At 38.2% G+C, this 17,030-nt stretch overlaps 1 protein-coding gene across 1 annotated transcript; it reads right to left on the bottom strand.

Annotated features, from left to right (window-relative positions):
• Nucleotides 1-1,412: 1,412 nt before the first annotated feature.
• Nucleotides 1,413-14,559, bottom strand: FBXO33 (F-box protein 33; the record flags this gene model as incomplete). The annotated part of the gene is made up of 4 exons (XM_010287622.1): nt 1,413-3,802; nt 7,843-8,528; nt 14,049-14,159; nt 14,538-14,559. Coding segments are annotated over 4 exons (1,091 nt in total), but the record flags the coding sequence as incomplete, so codon positions are not given.
• Between the last annotated feature and the right edge of the window lie 2,471 nt (nt 14,560-17,030).

Genomic DNA, 17,030 nt, shown 5'->3' with positions numbered 1-17,030 from the left:
TGAGATGTATTTGGGTATGTTTAACTGAGAAGGGTGACACAAGCATGTATGCGGGGAAGCCCCTGTACCCCCCAAAAAAAGAAAAAGCAATCCAGTTTTAACAGTTCAAGGCTTGTGTCCCAAGTTCCTGCTGCTAAATCTAGAATGCAGCAACACTAACTTGGCATCCCTGTCTCTTAAGGAAAAACAAACAAAATTAAAATCCCATTTGGGATCATGCAAGCTCAAAGCAATTTCACACAGTTTGTAAGGCCCCACTCCAAGTACAAGTGGACTTTCCACATTGGGACCATCTTAGTTTCCTGACACTTGACTTCCAATTGCTTCAGCTTGAGTCCCTTCATCCTGGTATCACTAATTCAGATTATTGCTAAAAATACAAACAAACAACAAAACCAACACTTACTTATTTCTAAGACAACAGAAGACTCAGAGGTGTATTTCTCCAATACTGCTCAATTTCACCACACACTCATGCCTATACTTGTAAAATAAAGATCATAGTAGTCTGTGTAGATTATCAAGTACCTGGAACACAAGCCATAGCAGTGATTAGGCTTCAGACTCTATGCAAAACCAGACCTAGAGTACTAACAGGAGCCAGCCAGTCAGCCAATTTCAAACACCGTGGCTGTAACTGCAGTCAGTGAAGGGCTGCACATTTCTCTACCACAGCCAAGCAGCCTGTTTCTCCTGCTCCTTTTCCCTTTCAAGATTTAAGCTAATTAAAAACAAAGCAGAAAATAGGTTAAACTAAAAGGAGAAACTTGTTTATATAACAGAAAGGTAAACAAGTTACTTCCCAGCAGCATTAAGTGAAGCAGTTATCCACAGAAACACAGTGGTCTGCAGAGATAAAATTGACAACCTGCAACTCTGCTGAAGCCAGGGGACACTGCATTTGCTTCAGGAAATGCCACAAAAACAGCCAGAAATCTTGATCGCTTTAAGACCAAATTTAAGGTCCAGATAATGCTGAACAGTCCCTCTTGGATTTAACCCCTACATAAACCTCGCTCCTGAGGCCGAGCCCTGAAAGGAATACAAAAAGCTGGAACTGCGTTTACCTTATCCTTACTACCCACAGCATCCCTTCAGTAAGTTGGTAAATGCTCTTGCTTACCAAACCTAGATGATCTAGGAGACTGCTTAAACAACAAGTAGTGCAAGTCTCATGCTTGGTAGCCGTTTGGACCATCATAAAACAAAGTTCAGAAGCTCAAATTAAATCCGTGCTTGGCACGCACACACGGAACAGCCACTCCGACAATTCTCACAGCACAATCAGCCATCGCAGGGCACAGCAGCTCTTCGACAGCTTACCAGGCATTTGCAGTTGTCATTCAGAATGCACAGCTACGTACTCTGAGTACGGATAAAACGTCAAACTGAAGCATTGCAGGTATTCATAATCTATTTAATAGTGGGACACCAAAGGAATACTACACATTTTTCTTGAGCACATCAGATTTTGATTTAAGCAATTGCAATGGATGCAGGAATTTCTCAAAAATAAGTCTTCTATAGTCTACAATCCAGAGTTTACTGTATCAGTCTAATAAGTCACATCATGATATACTGTTTGTGCTAACTGGTCTGATAGTCTGATCTTTAGGCAAAGCACCCTTCCCCTTCGCCCACCCCAAAAAAGTGTTGACAAAATTCAGCCAAATTAAAAAAATAAAGATTACTGTACGACTTCTTTTAGACTCTTTTGTTGACCTAAACACAATGGGAGCTATCAGTTACACACAGCTTATGAATGATTTGCGTTTTAATTCTAAAAATCTTCATGCTGATACAATAAAATATTTTATACAGCAATCAATTTTTAATGCTTTATTCATTGATTAAAAGAATATACATTTAACATAAACCATACAACATCAGTCATCAATTCAAACATTCAGCTGGTTTCCTTACATTTTCTGTCAGGAGTTTTTTTTTTATCTGATCACATTTATAAGATAAAATCTCACCACATCTGGCATATACACACACTGTGCCAGTGGATTCACTCTACTGATGTACATATAAAATCCGCATGGTATGTGCTCACTGGAGACAAAACAGCGCACACCTGTCAAAAGGTCATTTTAATATAAGATGGTAAAACCATTTGTAAAACACATATAAACTTTTTCCATAAATAGAATCATATCTGGACATCTGTTGCATAAATTGTGTTTTCCAAAGCTTACAATATAGCAGCCAGGTCTCAGCACTGCTGGGCACCCACGTTGGCCACTTACTTTATTATTGCAGACTGTCCTTTAAACATTAAATGCACAACATTCGTACCACTTAAAACTGGGGTCAGGTGGAAGTCTCACAGAGACCACGTCTGTACCGCGGTTGCCCTGAAACAGTTAAATCGGCTTTTAAAGCCTCTCAGATATAACAAGATTTTAAAACATACTTCATGGAATGTTCTTCATGCATCATAGCAGCTCATACCTGTGATAGAACAAGCTTTGTATTTGTTTCCTTTCCTTCCTTTACATTCACTATTCACAGTGAAACAGGTGCATGTTTGTTAAGAGTTCTGAGGTTGCTGACTGAGCCACAGCACAGCTGTGTACCACAGGTCGAAATTCGACCTTATATATTACAATCTAGCAGTATCTGGCTGGCCAAAAGTTGGCCTGCCCCTGCCAGCATGTGGGCACTTCTTCGTTTTTAATCTATTCTTTGGCAGCTGACACAGGCGCTGACAGAGAAAATCCAGTGACTCGGTTGCTAGGGATTTCACGACTAATGTTTGTTTGCAGGTGTATACCTTTGTATTGAAGTCTTCACTGTTATGTTTTTACCTCATCGGAGTGCACATTCTTGCTTTTTTCTTTTAAACTTTGGCCCAAAGCTAACTTTTAAGGAAGATGACAGAACATGAGAATAAACAAGGAGGAGTTTGCAAAGAATCCAAAAGACTACGGCTTATGGAGTGAATCGGTAACTGCAGGTCCCTGGAAAGCTAGTGCTTCACACCGCTGCTTAACAGCAAAGAAAAGCTGAGAATGGTAGTTAAGTCATGCTTCAGAATCTGCACATGAAAAAGCAAGGTGAGAGTCTTACCATGAACAGCCCTGGATAAACTTCTCTTCCTTTAAGCCTAAGTAGCATGCTACCAGATTAAGCAAACAATGACAGCACAGAAATCCACTGGGCTATGGATATGGGTATTAAAGAGTTGGCTCCTGAACACAGAACTCCGATATAATAGTAAAATCATTCAAAATGAAGTTACTCAACAGAAGTAAAGTTAGCCAGCAACCTCAGACAGCCTTTGGCTGTATCTCTGTAAGGTTTGGTAGACAAGTCCATTAACCGTGAAAGCCCTAAACACTGCCACTTTCAGCTTCTAAACCAATACCCGACTACGTTCTTTGATCAAGAAGTAGAATACACATATATAATTCTATATAGCTAATACTGATTAAACACAGCACAAAAGGGGTTAATTCACGCTACTGAAAAAACATAATAGGACCCTACTTGCATATGTAACCACAGGAATTGTAAATAAGGAGCTAAATGCCTTCACTGAAGCTTTGCATCTCTCTGTAAAAGTGACGGGTTGGCTCAGTGAAGACACTGAGCAGCTCTATGTCCATGACTGCGTGCCAAGGTCGACCCAATCCGAGAGAGACTTGCTCAATGAGATTGTGTACTGGATCCACATCCTGATCAGCCAGTTCTCCTTGGTCGAAATCAATGCTTTCTTCTGTGACTTCCAGAACTTTCAGGTCAGAGCCACGAAGACGAGCAATTGCAATAAGATTATGAGCCCAAACTGTGTAACCTGAGGGGCAGGGGGGAGGAGAAAAAAAAAAGAAAGAGAAAGTTACTCTGTCATTTTGTGACAAGGCATTTTTTTACTGAAGTACTTAATATCAAAGCATTTCAACATCCTTCCCAACCCATTTTGTCATATTCTATCTGGCAGAATCGTTGTACAGCATATTTTTTATTGTTGTTGCAAGTGGTAAAGCCCTGTTTCATATTCTGAATAAGGAAGTGTTAAAAATGTTTCAGGTAGTTTGACCAAGCTTTTCTAGATCTAATTTTTTCCACCATTTGTAGAAAAGTGGACTTCTTTACTCCGAGTTATACCTACAATTTCAAACCTCCTGTGATCTACTTCATAGTATAAATAGAATGAAAAAAGTGAGTAATCAATTATTTTAAGTGAATGTATAAAAAGACTGTTTTAAAACTGTACTTGTGCTAGAAAAAATGTGGTTTGTTTTTGTTGCATTAGAGGTAGACTTAAACAAAAAAACCCCAAACAAACCAACCAACCAAACCAACTCAACACACACAAACCAGAAGTCTCTCCAGGAAGTAGGTCACACTGGTATTAAAAAAAAAAAAAAAAATCTACAAATATCTTGTTATTCTATCTGAGATTAAAGATAATTACAAAGCTTCCCTCTCTTCCCATTAGCATATATTGGCATCCCTCTTTAAAAGCACCTACTGCCCACTTACCTGCTAGCTTTCTGTACCCTTGCTAAGGCAAATGCCAAGCTCCTCCTTACTGAGATGCAAACCACAGACAATCTGGGAACTTTCCCTTTTGGGAGCTCCGCCAAGTCAGCCCTTCCATGGCAAAAGGAAAGGCTCATTTCTGCCTTCATCATCATTCTCACAGGTGCTATGCCTCTTGGTGAGATGCCCACTTAGATTCCAAGTAAAGCTGCAGTCTGCACAGTATTTGAACTGGGAAAGTTAAACTGCTGAGAAATAAAAACGAACTGTGGTTTGGTCTCCAACAATGCAGTTAATGCACTCTACCTCATAATGTATCAAAAGACGACAGTTAAAGAATGAAGAAAACTGATGTCAAAGTAATAAAGAACGGAAAATTTTTCATTCTGTTTTCTTTTACTTTTTCCTACTGTTTGTCTCTAAGATTTCCTGTAAATATGTTGCTCCAAGTAGGTTTTCAACAAAGAAGCCTGCACAGATTTGCATGGCTCAGTTCTGGTACATTAACCATTAGGAATGCACAAATTCCCACAATCTCCATCTGCTGATACTTCACCTCCAGCACAACTGTCCACAGAAGACAAAGGCTTCAATAAGGCTGTAGGACATGAAACCCAATGGCAAGTTCCAGCTGTACGATGACACTCCTCTATCAGGATCTGAAGGAGCTCACACAACCTTCCAGTTATCTTGATCATACAGGAACTTTACTAAAGAAAATCTTGACAGAAAGTGCAAGAATAAAGGGAATAACAACTGTGGTTATGTCCCCTGTACCACCCTTGTGGTTCAGGTATACAGTTTTTGCTATAACTTTTCACAGTCAGATCCTCTGCTCTGGAACAACCATCTCACTCTCAACTTCATCTCATTTTAAATTAACTCTCCTTTCAAAAGTTTTGCCTGAAGTTTCTCAGTAACCTTCCATCAGCCAAAAAGCCTCTGCCCAGCGATCACTTCACCACAAGTATCACTGACCAACAAATTCACCATAGGCAGCACCATAATTTGTTTCTCCTTGCTGGTAGAAATTTCAACTTTGGTTTTGCTCATGGACAGAATAAAACTGAGAATCTCATAGGTAACAGAGTATGTTTACAACACAGTCTTGAAAATCCACATAAAGTGTCCTTCTCTTAAGAAGGCGTTAAAAAAAAAAAGCTTCAGCTCCCATAGATGGGCTGTGCTTTTTATTCACAGCATCAGATCATATCACTCTGACTATCCTACTGTCCCCATCCCAAACAACCACACATTCTTCACAGCCTTCCTTCATTCTGCAAGAATGTATTTAATAACCTTCAATCAGTCTTCCCCTGCTCTTGAAGATGCTATCTTGGTGGAAAGATGATATGACTTCCCACAAAAGACAGAAGAGAATCTTGAGGCACCCAAGGAAAAGAGTGTCCTTAGAGTATGTTTTCCTTCTCCTCTTTTGGTCAATGACAAGTGGCGTCAAAACCGTATGTAAATCAAAGCCTTTTCAGAGCAAACTAATAGCAAAAAGAGGGAAAACCAAACAAAAAACTGATTAACTATTGGAAACTGAAGAATAACCACTTCAGGAGGCAGGAGAAGAAACGTGAGCGAATTATGGCACCTTGAACAAAACCACTAGTTTTTCCTGAAGGAAGCTTGATAGTATCATGAAGAATATGACAAATGGGGCCAGAAACCATTATTTGGTAAAGTTCAGAAAATACAAGCATGAAGCTAAGACACTGTATTGAAGCATCACAGCGTTCTAGATCTTTCTTCCTAGTCATGTTCTCACAGCTGCTGCTCTAGAAGATGCTTATGCTATAGTAGCAGAGAAGTCATATCCACAGTTAAAAAAAAAGATGGGCAGGTATTTATAAGCAGCTTAGCTAGCTTCTGCTGCAAGGAGGGGAGAAAAGGGGAAAGAATCTGAATCCCAACACCACAGCAAGGGTGATATTTGGCCATTCTCTCCCCCAGGTATACACAGCATCTCTCCAAAGAAGATGCAGCAACAACGTTTGCTAGACAGAATTGTAGAAGGCATTTGCTTTCCCAATGCTCTGCACAGATTAATACCTTCTACTGAATAGACTTGTGCTGATATTAAATGATACTTATGCTAGCTTACGTCCAGATATTTTACCGTCTTTTTAACTTCAGATACTATATTAGAGAACTTCCCTGTAGTGCGAGGATAATATAAGGTAACATATATTTTTTTTTTAAAAAAAGGTCCTCAAACTTGTATCCGAATGTTAAAAGAAACTGCTAAAATCCACATTTAAATTGGTACAGTCACATGCCAGTATCCAAAATCTGTCAGACCTGGAAACTACAGACAGCTGAATTTATATATCCTCCCCTCCCCCGCCATGATATTTCAGTAGAAGTCAGTGGAAAAAACTTTTTCTAGCAAATACAGCAGGACCTTCTGACTTCAAGAAACAGAAATCTGAATGTACAACCTTCACAGCTGAAGGTCCCTCCTGTTTGTGCTGAATGACTGGAGATTTACTCCCCCAAGCAGTCTGAGGAAACAGGCATTCATTCTTATGCAACACAATACAGAATCATCACTTAACTCCTTCATGCATCGGCAAACTTGGCCTTGGTAATCTGATGCCAGCACAAACAAAAAGAACTGTTCTGCATTATTTCACTTTCAAATGCCTTAAAATATGCCAACAACTATAACTTCTAGCAAGTACTGTACTGACGACAGAGCTGAATCCAAATGCAAACTTTTTAAAAATTTTATTTGCAATTATATAGCAAATTAATAGGCAGGATAAACCTAGTTCTGGTATTACTAGTGAAATGAATGCACTCAGCGAGGCTACTTCCTCCACATTATATTTTTCAGCCTTCATCTGCTGGCAAAGTCTTACTAAACTGGCAACAGACCCTACCCTCAGCCTTGAGCACTTAACCCATGTTATTTACAAACAGGAAGCACAATCATCTAATCTTGCCAGCGTATGAGCTCACAGTAAGACAGAAAATGTTTTCAGTGTTCACGTTCACATAACCAGCCACTTGGTGGGACTTGCACAGTGCAGACCACTTTCAGGATAAGCCTCCTGGAATACTCAGGTCTTAGTTATCGTCACTTCTATGAGCAGTCTAATAAAATCCTATGTGACTTCTCAACAGAAGTTAATAAGCTACAAGTATGTTTAGAATTCATACACAAAAAACACCTTCATACTTTCAAACACAAAAATACCAGTGTAAACTACAACAGCGTGTATAGCAACTGCACAGCAGACTCTTGAACACCACTCTACTAAAACACATTATGATTAGAAAGGCAGAAGCATTTTAAGTATTTCAAAGTTACATACTACACCCGTGCATTGTATTACCTACCATGAACAGCTAGAAGAGACAGTCTTGTGCACCTCCAGGCTAGTAAGACAAGTGGATCTTCATTCCGGTTGTCACTAAGATCTGGGAAGCCAGACATATCTATCACATCATTCATTAGTATAAAATGAGTGAGGAACTTGTCATACTGCCTAGATATGAGGTCAACAACAGCCCCTGAAACACAAGTGATGTAGCTGTCAAAATGAATCCTCTCTAGGGGGATACTGGGCTTAAGAATCCTTAACATATCATCACTCTTGACATCAAAAGCCATTATATAGACCCGAAGATTAGCGCTGTTGCGAGTCAGCGCCTTCCAATTCTCATCTTCTGGCATACTGTCCAATGACTTGTGCATTATGGAAACACTGTGGACCAGGAGAGACAGTCGATGCAAAGGCACATGGTTGCTGTCAGCCAGGACTCTTGCCATTTCAGCTGTAAAATCACAGAAATCCAAAGCGAGCGAACGCAGATTCACAAAGCGCTCCAATTCAACTGCAGTGATAAGAGTGGTATTACCAGGGATGTGGTTGTCCAATAAGCTCAGATGTTCCATGGTGTTGGCTATGGGGTTTGATAAGGAGGACAATGATGTGGGAGTTACTATCTGCAGCATAAACCCACAAGACAGCCATTTCAATTGCCTGCTATTGCCTAGTATCTCTTCAAACAGCTGTTGTATTCTGCAAGTAAACAAAACAGACAATGATCCTATTAAACATGGGTTAGTCTTACCAATTGCACACCATTCTATTTTTTTTACTCGAGAATTCTTCTTTCATTTATGGCCTTATTCTGCAGGAAGGTGCTATTATTATGGTTCTTATGAACTACAAATGTTAGAACCTGACTCTGCAGACCTCCCACATCAATCTAATCTTCGTTGCACTTGAAAAGGTTAAAACTGTAAGCTATCTTGAGAAAAATTACATACTTCATTTTTCAAACACAGTGGCACACTACGAACCTTCATTTCATGCATTTCTCAGCACGTATTTAACACTTTCCCACGTACATTTTAAGGTTATGCAAATAAGAAAACCTGTAACGTTTAAAATACAGTTCTTGTTTTTAAAAACAGTTTCTCCTGTTTGCTAACTGCTTGGAAACTGCAAATTCAATATATAAGAAAAAGTAACTTTCAGTGAAAGGTTGCAGAAACTTGACTTCGAGCATATGTTAGAATGATCTGAAACTTTGCTCATTAAAGGGTAAAGAACAAACATATAAGAAGATCCTTTAAATAATTCTGAATGTACAACTAACTGGATTTTCAAGTGTCAACAGGTTCAAGTCTTACCAAAACAACTTGGACCTGGTAACATTTCAATCTCAGATTATCAGTGCCAGAAGATTCTGGCACTGCCAGAATCCTCATGCCACTTATTACACTGCATGATTATTATGCACTTATTCTGATGCATCCCACCTCTCTTGCCCCTTTATGTTTTTATAATGAAGGGATGTTCTTTAAGTTAGAAATTTAATTCAGGAAATCAACAGAAGTATTTTAAGATAAGATCTTGAATAGTAAATTAAAATAGTACAGTCAAACTCTACAAACTTCCTCCAAATAAATATTTTCCCAGTCTTCATCCCACAGCTGCTAAGGCCCAGAAGAGTCCTCCTGCCCAAATGACAAGTGTTCTTTGACCATATATATTCTAGGACACATGTGTAGATGAGAGTTTGATCTCAAACCCTGGTCAGCCAGAAGGAAAGATGAGTATTTAAGGGTAGCAGCTGACCCGAGCGATGACAGTTCCATAAAATGCCAAGAAATAAAATGTAAACAGTGTAAAATTAGCAAAAATCTTTGTGCGTCAAATCAAGTAATACTCTGCACAGGACACTTTTCCCTTTATTGTTACAAATATCTGTATACTTTACACATCTAAGCAAAACAATGTTACAAAGTTATTATTCTCATTCATGTATCTTTAATCGAGATAATGTCCAGGCAAAATTAAAAGCTTATTTAGCCCAGTATCCTGACTGACAGCAGAGAAACACTAACGCCTTAAGAGGTGCAACAGAACAAGGAAAGCACATAGCGGTATTTCTCAGATACCTCCTTAGTTTCCAAAAAATTACCTTGGACCTCCTGAGCCAGAGGCGGCTTTCTGTATTTAGTAACCCTTAAGGATCTCAGTTCTACAAATTTATCCAGGCTCCTCTTTGTGCCAAGTAGCCTTTTAGCAACTGTAACATCCAATAATAAAAAACTCTGCAGTGCGATTTCCCCCCTCTTCTTGCTGGCTCTGAACCTGTCACCTGCTACCTTTGATGCCCCATAATCCTTCTGTTGTAAGAAAGTTAAAAGATCAATCCTTATTCATCCTCTCCCTCTGCAAATCCTTATTCATCCTCTCCCTTGCTTGCATGTGTTTTCTTCCTTCTCCTAAGAATGTACTGGGTTTGGAAGGCCTGACTTCTCTTTGCAAGGAGAAAAGTTGGTGTGGTTATTGTATTTGTCTACTATACACCTCAGAATAGTTCCCAAGGTTTTTCCTAGTATAGTCATCTGGTTTAAAGCCTTCAGTTCTTCCATATCTTCTCTGAATATTTTTTTTAAACTGAGGACTGGCAACTGCGACACAAATTAAACACAGTTTTAAACAACAGGTCAAGAGTCATAGATAGTGTAGCTTTACTATTTTATTCCCAAATTCTTTTACAATTCAGATGAGCCCTGTTTGATCCTGGTAATGTTTGTTTCATAATTATTCCCGCCAATGCTTAAATTGAAGGCAGATTCTCTGACAATCCCCCAAAGAAAAAGGTTCTACCACAGGAACCTCTCTAATTTCTTCCAATGAACAAAGACTCTTCCCCACCCCCTTCCATACACATCTACGAAAGGTGCTGTAATGGTTGCAACAATAGTACAATTATTTTGTAATAGTCCAAGCAGTCAATCTTCACAGCGCTTGTAATATTTTACAGAACAATTGAAAAGATGACAAATCAATTTTGAGATGCTCACTAGAATACTACCATCTATATACCTCGCTGCACTAACGACTTTAAACATCTAAGCTTAGAATATTACTGTTCTAGTACTTGCAGAACTTAACAAAAAGAAATATGATACAAAACTCTGCAGCTGTAGGGTGGGTTTTCTCCCCTGTGGGAACTGCACTAAATAACTTTTAAAAAAAGAGATACACAGACTTAATGCTATCTACACACCAACTTTCCAGTGCAAGAACCAAAGTATTTATGTAAGTATTTAGATTTGTGCTGATAGTCCACCAACCTCTAGGTCCTAAGAAAACTCTCCAGCCACTTTCCCCCAGTTCTTTGCCAATTTAATAAAAAGAGATCAAACTTGTCAGAGAACATTTAATAGTGATCACTTTTGGTTTGTTTTTAACACCTGCTTTATATAAGGCCAGACAGGAAGCACAATATAAGCTACATGCCATTAGTTTTAACATATTTCAAATAAATTTTCAAACACCCTAACAGGGGTTTTTCTTCTTCAAATTTTTATCCACATCCTATTTTTCATAAACAGACAGCATCTAACTGGAGTTTACAAAAATAGTTTGAACTGTTCTAGAAATTTAGACACATTAAGTGAATTCTTGGGCATTAAAACCTACTTTATTATCATATTAACTTCTACTTCAACTGCCTAGCACGTAGTACAACATTTATCCTAACATATACACAGTTATATTAAATCTCACTTATAAAGTTGAAGTTTAAGCATGGTTCAGTAATACAACACAAAATATAAGCAGAGCTCAGCACATGCAAGAAAGCAACATAACCTTGTGATGCCTCAACAACTGTACCTTAGTTGCCTTTGCTCCCTGTAAGCAGCAATTATGGCATGTTCACCATCAACCTGAAACCTACAAATGATCATACTGGAGCAAACTATTGCAAAAAATAAAAAACTCAAAATAAATTACTTTCACAATTAATGCCCCACACGGCACTTTCAGCCAGAGGACAGACCAAAGCCTGACTAGACTGGCTGAGTTACTGTTTAAGCCCAAAAACCAGTCTTGACCAGTACTGAAGGACATTGATGGCCCTAGACAGGAAACAAACATATTACTGAGGTCCATATGGAGCCCATTTGTTTAATTAAAGACTATCAATCAAAATGTTTTGTTTAATAACAAGAGGCTAAACTGGTTCTTTTGGAAACCAAACTATTGAACCACACGGATCAATCACAGGAAGCAGATTTCAGAAAGCCAAAATTTTAAACAATTACCCTTTGTTCAACTCAAGTCAAATGTATTGCTTATGTTGAGCTTCCCAATAGTGATGAACTAAGTTGTAGAGAGAATTTTAGAAAGTAACTCGGGGCACATATGCTATACAGAAGAACAACAAGCATTACAAACCCAGGCAGATCACTGCAAAAGTACATTTTTGAAAACAGTGTCCAAAGCCTCCTCTCCCTCAGAACAACCCCTAGTCTTAACCTGGGGGAGCATCCTAATGGTTCTGTGCTACCTGAGATTTCAGCCCCTGTCTGTTACAGCCAGCTCAATGCTATGGACTTAAGGAAGTGTCATATTTTCTTCCCTGACTGGGAAGCTCCTGAAACAGCTAGTAAGGTTTATCACCATATGGATTCCAAAAATCTTCAACTACTACTAACGCTGTCTCCAAAGGTTGCTCAATATCTTTCAGTGTTAGTTATCAGTATCCATGTTTTGCAACTTAACTGATGCAAACCTCAAGTGCAAAAGACAAGACTAAGGACCCATAAAGATTTGCGTCCTGAAATAAATCTGCTGCCAGTGTTGATGAACTTGAGAACATGAAATAAAGCACTGCCAGCTTTCCTTTAATTTAGAAAAGGACTAGCAGGTCCCAAACACATTGTTTTATTCTAGCAAGACACCCCCATCAAAACCTACCGAACAAAACAGAGGTAGCATGTAATTCGCTCGTTCCAAAATGTGCAAAGGTCAATATTCACCTAAAAGACTAACTGCAAATTAGATAATGAGTTTTGAATGGTTTATGGCTCCAAAACATGCATACTTATTTTTGTTATTTGTTTGGAGAAAAGTTTAACCATGCACTCAGCTGAGTAAACATCTGCTGAGATGGCTCTCCTCAAGCCCCTTGGCAAAGGTTTGATTATATCTTTATGTCTTCACAACAAAGGATATGAAAAAAGGAGCTTTTACCGAATCAGTCTTTTACCTGTACACAGCACTACAGTATGTATGTTAAACAGAATAACAAATATGCTCTAAGTTCTGCATTCTAAGCATAATGGATGACACAGTATGTAATACACATCTGTATTTGCACTGTTTTGCAAATTTAAGTGAGGACCAAACACTTGGTTCGACAGTTGTTTTCACATACGTACAACTGAACTGATAATATACCTACACTAGTTCTAAAACCACTCTAAAAAAATAATAGTAAAGATCTAGAGTAGCTGTACTTATTTTACTCCCAAGCTACCCAGAGAAAGATGTTTAAACTGACAAATTAAAATTATGGTATCCAGGTTTTATCTATAAGGAAAGTTTTAGCAGAACTGCTAAAATAGTTAATTTAGCATCACTCCTTCTGTGGTAATTTACTCCAGAAGTCAGTAGCTTTTTACTTTGTATTTAACCTTTCCCAAAGAAGAGCGAGCTAGTCTGATCATAAGCATTCACGGACTGTACCGTAATGTAATTATGGCAAGCTAAAATACACCTCTGAACTAAACAAGCACATTGTGAGCTATGATCTTCCAGGAATTCTGCAGATACATAACCTAGTTTTGAGAAGCAACTCAAAATAAGTTGTTGTGTTTATGTTCTCTTTCAAGTTTACTTGCTACATGTCCTGAATTCTTGTGAAATACAACAGATTACTTCCTTTTCAAAATTTTTCATGTACAGCAATAGTAGAGGTGCTGGTAACAACCCCCCATCCCTCCTCCCCTTGTGTGCCACTAACATAATATTGTTTCTAGAACACAATGAAAAGAGGAAAGAAAGGATTCTCACCCTGCTGAGAAGGGGGGAAAAAAAAAAAAGCGCCACAAAACCAGACTACTTCATGAAAACAGTAGAAACAGAAATCAACTCAATTTAAGAATTTACATCCTCATTCTACCAAAAAAACTTAAAGCTTTCTCAGTCATGTATTTCAGGCATGAAAATCTGTGTTCTGTTATCCGTTTATTATTTTAATGTATTTGATAATTTACAAATACAACTTACTGCTTAATCTTCTTGCCATCAGGGTCAACCTTGCCGAGGTATGTATTTGATATACTTCCATGTTGCTGCAGAATGCTTATATCCCCAAAGAGACTTAACTTCTGGAGGTTCCTATGAAATGACAAAACAAAGAGGAATCTGTACACAAAATTAAAACACTGTGAGGAATCATTCTGGGTAAAACAAACACAGACAATAAGAACACATTATTACATGGAACACGTAGTTCATTTTGGGAAACATCCTACTGTCCTGGAATACAGGCACATATGGAACTACAAAAAATTAGACTGAAGTATAAAGGGGAAGAGAACTACACAAATTGCTGAATCCAGCTGTAAAAGAAAATGCCAGTTTCCAGTCACCACAGGAATATTTTCAGCAATGCAGCACCATAAAAAAAAAACCCCAAAACTTTTAGCAGTGCTTTCATGCACTTGTTAATCCTTGGAACATGTGTGAAGTGTCACAGGTGAAAACATCAAATACTTATTCCTTTTAACATTTAACACTGCATTTAATGCCCAAGTAGAATGCAACCACAAACAACCCTGTCTGAACACTTACATACGGCAGCTGGGTTACAAATGGGGAGCCCAAACCTGCCTCAATCAAGGCAACACAAGCCTCAGACAGGAAAAGTGAAAGCTCCCCACACCCTAATCAGTGTCTAATTTCTGTTACATCAAAGTAGGGAGGCTGTTCTAATATTTCCCATCAGTGACCTGAAGAAGATTAGTAATCCACCATGACATAGAATTTTCATTTTTAGAAGGGATACCTAAAAAGAAGTGAAAGAAGAACTTCTAAGTTTATGCTGGACATGACTTGGTGTGCTAGTCAGTCAGTTTTCCTTTCCCTAGTACAGTTTCTCTCTCCAACTTGCATAGTTTCTATTCCTAGAAAAGATCAAGTAAGACATATGAAAATGACTGCAATTTTACAGTAGCTGTGTGGCATTTATTTTTAAGATTTTTATTTTTTTAACTGACTAAGTTTTGGGTCAATTTTTTTTTTATTTATACATACGGTAAATTTTACTCCTAACATGCAAGGACTAGTCTGCACTTGATAATTAACATGGCAGAAACTCCAGTTTCATCACGAATGGATACATGAATTAAATGCACCTTAAACAGTAGATGCCAATTAACCTGTAGCTGACGATTAAGTGCCTTACACAAATACTTACTTCTGCTGGCTTACAAATCATATGCTAATATTTCAGATCAGCTTTGAGGAAAATGCAATACAATTACAATGCTCAAAGGCAAGCTCTAGTGCCAGTTCACTACCTCCACAGTATGAGCTGATTTTCCCCAAGAGGAGGGGGGAAAAAAAAAAAAGTATCAAGTAGTCAAGTCTTACGTTTTTTAGGTAAGTATGAATCGCAGCCTGTAATTGGTATCTACCGTAAATCATAGTTTACGTGTTTTGAAGTTCCTGTATTCAATAACCATATACTAGTTTCCTGAAATTTATCCACTGTTGTACCTCCTATTTTTCTTCTATAGGTGAACAACTTAACAGCAAGATCCACAAGCTTCATACAGAGTCAGACAAATACTAGAACAAAATACCTACAGTTTACAACTGTTTCAGAAATGCTAACAATTTCATATTCAGTCTTTTAAAAACAGAACTACCGTACTAATGATACTTTAATATTAACTGAGCCCTGGCCACATTCTCAATATTCTATAAATCTGATTAAGACAATGTCTGATCATACTGAAGAATAAGCTTGGTAGGGAAATCTGAAGACACTGGCACCACCACCAAGAGTATTTTGGGTTCTTTCCTCAAAAGCTGCAAGAGAGAGTCTTGTATGACAGGGAAAGCAGCAGAAACCTCCGCCTAGTGTGAAAGTCAGTGTTCACAGCCAATGTTGTAATTAAGCTTTTATCTTTTGATCTCAGTGCCTTAATTCTGAGAGCTAAGAGACAAAATACAATCTTCTGAACAATTTTGAATCACTTACGTATTCACATCATGCACAGGTCCTGTTCTGCACTATTCATACCCCCAGTGAATGCCACTCTAGGCAGGTAATAATTTTAGAGCCACCAAACTACAGGACACATGAAACACTATTTAGTAGTATTGCACACATTTTTACATCTATTTGACCGCCATTTCATGCGCTACAGACATGCATGGAAAAGTTCTCCACCTCAAAACTTAAGCGATGAAAACATCCAACTATTTTCCATTCACAGCACAGTTATTACCATCAACAAATCTTATCACAGTTTAACACAATACTAGATTTTTGCTACTATTTGCAGTGTCATATAATCTCTTTGGCGTTCAGCTCACATCTCACATTTATTTCAGAGAGTTAGTAAAGTGATTGCTATTTAAATAAAATTATTTAGAAGTTAATTGTCATCTTTTGCTGAGAGTCATAATGGCATCTTAACCCTATGTACTACGCATACACATAGCTGGGGAAAAACATGTGTTCGGGGGGGATTTCTAAACCATTTACTTTCCACTATCTCAAAAAGCATACTAAAAGTAATGAGCTTCTTTCTAGGCTCCATCTTCAGTTTTGGTTGGTGCTTTTGAACACTCAATGAAAAAAAGAACAAAATGGTCTTGCTTACATTCAACATGAACAAAGCGGTAAGGCACATACTGTATTATTACACTAGTTTTTGCCAGTTTCAGCTGCCTGCTCAGACCAATAGAAGACAGTCATTGGAAAACCTCAAATGCAGATGCAGCCTACTGTTTTGAGCCATTCACCAATTTTTGGCAACTCCAGGATAGATACCATACTTCACCAAGATACCACAGTTTTACTATAATCTGCATTTTTATTTCCACAGCAAAGATCAAACAAGTCACACAAACGTATTGTACTGCAGAGGAAACAGGTGGTGGTGGTGGAAATCACTACCTTCCTATCTTCCTTTGTAAGCAGCTAGAGGATAGACCATACTTTGGAATTTCAAGAGTTACATAAAAGAACACAGA

Source organism: Phaethon lepturus, unplaced genomic scaffold (assembly GCF_000687285.1).
Source record: "Phaethon lepturus isolate BGI_N335 unplaced genomic scaffold, ASM68728v1 scaffold6315, whole genome shotgun sequence".
In the NCBI taxonomy this organism is placed as follows: Eukaryota; Metazoa; Chordata; class Aves; order Phaethontiformes; family Phaethontidae; genus Phaethon; species Phaethon lepturus.
The sequence above is the reverse complement of the archived record's forward strand: the minus strand, read 5'-3'. Positions and strand labels throughout refer to the sequence as shown.